This window comes from Nicotiana tomentosiformis, chromosome 3 (assembly GCF_000390325.3).
Source record: "Nicotiana tomentosiformis chromosome 3, ASM39032v3, whole genome shotgun sequence".
Classification (NCBI taxonomy): domain Eukaryota; kingdom Viridiplantae; phylum Streptophyta; class Magnoliopsida; order Solanales; family Solanaceae; genus Nicotiana; species Nicotiana tomentosiformis.
The window spans coordinates 48,118,641-48,125,121 of record NC_090814.1 but is presented as its reverse complement, the minus strand read 5'-3'; the positions used below and the strand labels follow the sequence as shown (position 1 = coordinate 48,125,121).

General features: G+C 45.2%; 1 protein-coding gene across 1 annotated transcript; it reads left to right on the top strand.

Annotated features, from left to right (window-relative positions):
- Positions 1-2,555, top strand: LOC138907772 (uncharacterized). The gene is made up of 3 exons (XM_070198382.1): positions 1-232; positions 946-1,643; positions 1,968-2,555. The coding sequence occupies exons 1-3, from the start codon at positions 1-3 to the stop codon at positions 2,553-2,555; spliced, it is 1,518 nt and encodes a 505-aa protein (XP_070054483.1).
- Positions 2,556-6,481: the final 3,926 nt, after the last annotated feature.

The following is a 6,481-nucleotide window of genomic DNA, read 5'->3' as shown; positions in this document are numbered from 1 at the left end:
ATGGCAAAAACATCAAAAACTGTTCCTCAAAAGGAAAACGCTTCTTCATCGCGGCCGGCCGGAGACAAGACACCGGCAGAGCTGCGCCCCGAGGAGTGTGTTCCTGGGCGGTATGTCCTCACTTCCAATTTTATGATCGATAAACCCTCGTCGATTTTCGGTCTATGCGAGCCAGTGTCGATGTATATATGCTCGATAACTGAGGGATACCTTAAGCAGGTAAAGAAAGATTGTAACTGGGAGGGCAAAGAGGTAGTGATCCCGACTTCCGAAACATCACCACCCATGTGGAAGGGTTTCTAAGTGTTTACACTTAGCCTTTCACACTAGTCCCCCTCGACCCCATCGTCGTTGATTTTTGCCATCAGTATCATATAACCCTAGGCTAAATCCATCCTTCCTTTTGGCAAATTGTGATTCTGCTATGATTCTTCGTGAGCAAAGTCAAGGGGATGCCTTTCACCCTCGACCACCTCATCAGGTTATACAGTCTCTGCCTCTATCGAGGCGGGGTAATAAAACTCCAATGCTGGGCTATCAAAGTATTGTTCACGAGCATAGACGAGGACAAGGACCGAGACTGGATGGGCCGATATATTCGAGTGAGGACTTCCGACCTAATCCCGACCGAGAAGATGTCATTTTTCGAGAAATGGAATATGAAGCGTAAGTACAACCCCACTGTTAGCTCTTATTTATTGTTTTGCTCCTTTGCTTCTTCTCATCGATATCCCCTTCCGTGATATAGCGGTCGCTTGGATGCCCGATGCAATTCCTAACCTTAAAAGCTGGGTTCGGGACCTGGCCTCGACCTCTTCGTATGCCGAGCGCTCATGGCGCGATTTATCAAAGGGCCGATGGGAAGCCAAAACTCATGGTAAGCCCCTTTTCCACGTCTTTCATGATTTTATCAAAGCATTTCTTACTTAATTTCCTTTCATACAGGCCTTGGCAAAGATGCTGTTATGAGGCCCCTATCTGGTGAGGGAAAGACTTCGATCCCGGCATTGAAACCGGCGAAGGACAAAAAGAGAAAAAAGTCCTCACCCTCCGAGGATCCAGAACCTAAGAAGAAGGCGGCTCATAAGCTAAGGAAGAACATCATCCTCCTAACCAAAAAGTTTGTTCGGCATCTAAGGGAGGAAGACGAAGAAGTGGAAGAAGATGACTCTGGGTTGGTGGCCCGAGTGGGAATGAGCACCGAGGCCCCAAAGGCCACTGAATCGGTGAAGGCTGCAGAGACTCCATCTCGAAATGAGGGGGTCTCGGGAAGAGACTTGGGCGAAGTCCCTGAGTCATCGAGGATCAAAGATGCCCCCTACAACACTGAGCCAACAGTGGGTATGGCTGTCGAGGCCGGTCTCAAGGCTCCTCGAGATGGACAGAATGCCCCAAGTGCTCCACTTGGGGTAATAGAAATTGGAGGTTCCCCGCTGCTCCCCTTGTTTTCCAAGGAGATGATTCGAGAGGCTCGGGCCTTAAAGACCCTCTCCATCGAAGGAGCCCACGGAAGAGAAGATCCCTTCCATGATTACTTTACTGGGGTCGAAAATGCTACTGGCCTGAGCAACTTGGAGGTCTCGAGGAAGGACTCGGGCAAGGCATTGATCCTTTTCAACGAAGCGCAGCAAGCTCTGAATCGGGTAAGCCTTAACTCCCCTTGTTGGTGTTACACTTGTGTTCATTTTTCTTTTCCTGTCTAACTTTTTTTCTTCTTTCGGCGTCGAGAAGCATTTTCTCGGTCTCGAGCTGAGCTGAGTCGGTGTGAGGCCGACCTCTGAGGGCTCACGGAGGAGAGGAATGCCCTTAAACTTCTCTGTGGGCAAAAAAAAGAAGAGACCAAGGACCTCCGAGCCGAGTTGGCCAAGGCTTACCAAGATCAGACCGACCTGATCAAGCATGTAATGAAAATCTTGAAAGATCATGGGCTCCATTCGGGAACGATAGCTAATATTTCAATCTCACAGCTACAACAGAAGGTCGAGAGGATCGAGCAGCTCCGCGAGGAGGTCAATATGATGAAGGAGGAGACCTTGGGGTGGAACGAAGGCATGGACCGCTTCACTACAGAAAAAGAGACTGCTTTATCAAAATTGTCATCGGCCAAAAGTCGGCTTCGAGGCATGAGGGAGAAAAGCTCAATTCAGGCAAAGAAAATAGAGGAGCTTGAGGCTCGGTTAGCTACCGAACTTGCAAAGTCCAAGTCTGAAGCTGATAAGGCAAAGGCCGAGGCAGAGGCAATCGTGGCCATGTATCGGACTGATGCTGAAGCTGCTCAAGTCCAAGCGATAGAGTCAGCTGAGACCCCTCAAACTCGAGCATATTGGATTGCCGAACTCGCCAAATTCCAATCTCGGAGGGAAACCCTCGAGGAGATCCACACTCGAGGTTTCGATCTTACAAATGAGATAGTAAATGCTAGAGAGCATGAAGCCGAGGCTGGAGCGCTGGCCACTTCCGATGATGATGATGATGATGGCAGCAAGAGCGGGTCCGAGAATGGGGAGGACCTCGATGGAGAAGAAGCTACCCCCGGAGAAGATCAGGAACCTTAGGATTTTTCACTTTTGATCTTTTGTATAGGATCCTACTTGGACCTTGTAAGTATTCTCATATATAGAAAGATCTCTTTCCTTTCCGACTTGTCTTTATTTCATTTATGCCTTGTGAAAATTTTATTCATAAGTTCGAGGCTTAGGCAATTTGATCGAAGCCGAACTAGTGTAGTTTTTATAATCGAGTGAGTACTTGCTTGAACTCGGAGTAAGGTGACCCTTAGGTTTTAATTGAGTGAGGATTATTTCTCAAAAATAAACTGGCCTTTTAGGCTCTTGAATTAGGCTGATACGGCCATAGCAAAAAGAATGGCTTTCTTCCCCTTTTCGGCTTGAAAATTTTATTGTTTAATCATATAAATTATGTTGTGCCTTAGCACGAAAAAAGTATTTGCTCGAGAGTTCGAACGATTCCATACCCATTAGGATTTTCAAGGGTCGATATTATCGAGACCCTTTGTTTCATAATGCCGTAGCATAAAATAAAGAATTTGTTCGAGAGTTCGAACGACTTTGTACCCATTAGGGTTTTTCGAGGGTCAATATTATCGAGACCCTTAGAAATTTAGCCGAGGGTAGCTTTTTTAACCGGTTTGTGAAAATATTCAAAGGCCTGTTTAATAACGGAAATCGGACGTCTCCGAACCGTGTTAATTTGGCCGTAGCCTTTAATTTGGGATTTGCCTTTTGGGCTTGTTTCCCTGTTATACTTCGAACTTGTTCGAAGTATCAGTCCCCGAGTGTGGTGGCCTATAAAATCGAGGATTACCTTTTTAAGGTCTTACGATTTCGAGGTTTAGCAATTCGATCATGTTGATTTTTTGGACTGCAGTCCCCGAGTATCGAGTAAATTGTTTGAACTTCAGTTGTGATCGGCCCTTAAGCCAGTTTCCACGATAGATCATAAGTATGAAATTGTAAAGTATAAGTTTTTTTGAAGCATGGAACATCTGGTAAGGAAAAATACTTCTTTCAATAGATTATACATTCGTACATGTTTTGACATTAGGGTTCAAGTAATATTCATGTACACGGTTCATTTGATCGTTTGGTCCTCTACAAAATTTAAATATCGAGACCCTGTCGGCACGAAGTATTTTCCTTGTAACTATCCGAAGGTGATGCCCCTCAGTATTCGAGGTTGATTGTAAATGAGCCTCGGATACTGTTGAATTGCTCTAAGTTAGCACGAACAATGGTTGCCTCGTTAAAAACCTCACCAGAAAAACCTATTTGGGACAAAAACCGGTCTAAGGGAAAAAGAGTATAACGCATGCTTTCGGACCTAAGGACTTTGCGTTTGAAGAATCCTTTGATGTCTTCGATTAAACACTTGCAAATGGTTAGTATAAAATATAAATGAAAATGGAGAAGGTCATACCTTAGCAGTAATATAGTTTGAGGAGTGATATATTCCAATTGTTTGGTAATTGTTCGTCGTTCGCCGTGCCAAGTTTGTAGGATCCTTTTCTGATGATATTGAGGACCTGGTATGGTCCCTCCTAGTTCAGACCAAGTTTTCTTTTATTTGGGTCTCGAGTATTGAGGGTGACATTCCTCAGAACTAAGTCCCCGTTTTTGAAGTGTCGAAGATTGGTTCTTCGATTGTAGTACCTTTCGATACATTGTTTATGTGCGGCCATTCGAACGAGGGTGGCTTCCGTTTTTTATCTAGCAATTCGAGGCTTGTATTCATAGCCTCGTTATTTGACTCTTCCGTTGCATATCGAAACCTGATGCTGGGTTCCCCGACATCAGCCGGGATCAGAGCTTCAGCATCGTATACTAAAGAAAATGGTGTTGCCACCGTACTGGATTTTGACGTTGTTCGATACGCCCAAAGGACTTCGGGCAATATTTTTCTATATTTTCCCTTAGCATCGCTCAATCTTTTCTTCAGATTTTGAATGATGGTCTTGTTTGTCGATCCGGCCTATCCGTTCCCACTAGGATGATATGGCATCGACAAGATTCTCTTTATTTTGTGATCTTTGAGAAATGTTGTCACTTTGCTGCCGACGAACTGCTTTCCATTATCGCATACGATCTCAGCAGGCATCCCGAATCGACATATAATGTGGTCCCAGATGAAGTCTATGAATATTTTCTCTCTAATTTTCTTGAAAGCCTGCGCGTCAACCCACTTAGAGAAATAGTCAGTCATAAACAAAATAAATTTAGCTTTACCTGGGGTCGATGGTAGAGGGCCGACGATATCCATTCCCATTTCATGAATGGCCATGGGGATAAGACTGTGTGGATTTTCTCTCCAGGTTGGTGAATTATCGGCGCATACCTTTGACATTTGTCGCACTTTCGAACAAACGCTTTTGTATCTTTTTCCATATCGACCCAATAGTATCCTGCTCTGATGACTTTGTGAACCAATGATTCGGCACCAGAATGATTTCCATAGGTTCCCTCGTGGATTTCTCATAGGACGTAGTCGGTATCTCCTGGTCCCAAACATATTGCCAATGGTCCATCGAATATCCTTCTATACAGTGTTCTGTCTTCGGCCAATGTGAATTGTGTGGCCTTCGTATGTAGAGTCCTCGATTCCCTAGGGTCCGATGGAAGCTTCCCATTCTTTAGGTATTCGATATATCTGTTCCTCCAATCCCAAGTCAGACTTGTGGAGTTGATTTCGGCGTGGCCTTCTTCGATTACTGACCTTGAAAGTTGTACGACAGTCCCCGAGCTGATCTCGTCGTCTTCGACTGATAACCCCAAATTTGCGAGAGCATCGGCCTCGATGTTTTGTTCTTGAGGCACATGATGTAGAGTCCATTCTTTAAACCGATGTAGAGTCACATGTAGTTTGTCCAAGTATCTCTGCATTCGATCTTCTCGAACCTCGAAGGTTCTGTTGACTTGGTTTACCAAAAGCAAGGAGTCACATTTGGCCTCGATGCCTTCTGCTCCCAAACCTTTAGCTTGCTCGAGACCTGCAATCATGGCTTCATACTGGGTCTAATTGTTAGTTAACTTGGCAGTTTTGATAGCTTGTCTAATTGTATTAGCCGTGGGTGGCTTCAAAACGATGCCTAACCCGGACCCCTTCACGTTTGAAGCACCGTCTGTGAAGAGGTCCACACCCCCGATGAAGTACCCGACTTTATTAATAGTTCCTTTTCGACCTCGGGTACGAGGCTTGGCGTAAAGTAGGCCACGAAGTCCGCTAAGATTTGAGACTTGATGGCTGTTTGGGGTTGATACTCGATATCGTACCCACTGATCTCAACGGCCCATTTGGCCAATCGGCCCAAAAGTTCGGACTTATGCAAAATATTGCAAAGAGGATAAGTAGTTACCACGCAGATCGGGTGACACTGAAAATATGGTTTTAATTTCCTAGAGGTACTTATTAGGGCAAGCGCTAATTTTTCTAAGTGTGGGTACTGGGTCTCGACCTCACCTAGAGTTCGACTAACATAATAAACAGGAAATTGCGTACCTTGCTCTTCTCGAACTAGGATCCCACTTACCGCGATTTCCGAGACTGCTAAGTACAAGTATAGTTTCTCGTCCGCTTTCGGAGTATGAAGCAGTGGCGGGCTCGAGAGGTACCATTTTAGTTCTTCCAATGGTTGTTGGCATTCCGGGGTCCATGCAAAATTATTGTTCTTCTTGAGCAGTGAGAAGAACCTGTGACTTCTATCTGACGACCTCGAGATGAATCGGCCTAGGGTGGCTATGCGCCCTGCTAATCTTTGTACGGCCTTAACATTATCCACGATGTGATGTCTTCGATCGCCTTGATCTTATCGGGATTGATTTCGATACCCCGATTTGATACCATAAAGTCGAGGAACTTGCCCGAGCCGACCCCGAATGCACATTTCTCCGGGTTGAGTTTCATGTTGTATTTCCTTAGTATATCGAAGGTCTCCTGCAAATGTGTCAAATGGTCCTCTGCTCGCAGG

Excerpts from the sequence above, each read along its gene's own strand:
- LOC138907772 (XM_070198382.1), top strand. The coding sequence starts at position 1 with ATGGCAAAAACATCAAAAACTGTTCCTCAAAAGGAAAACGCTTCTTCA. Across the intron at positions 233-945 it reads TAAGCAGGTAAAGAAAGATT|GCCTTGGCAAAGATGCTGTT; the intron begins GTAACTGGGAGG and ends CCTTTCATACAG. Across the intron at positions 1,644-1,967 it reads CGCAGCAAGCTCTGAATCGG|CTACAACAGAAGGTCGAGAG; the intron begins GTAAGCCTTAAC and ends TCAATCTCACAG.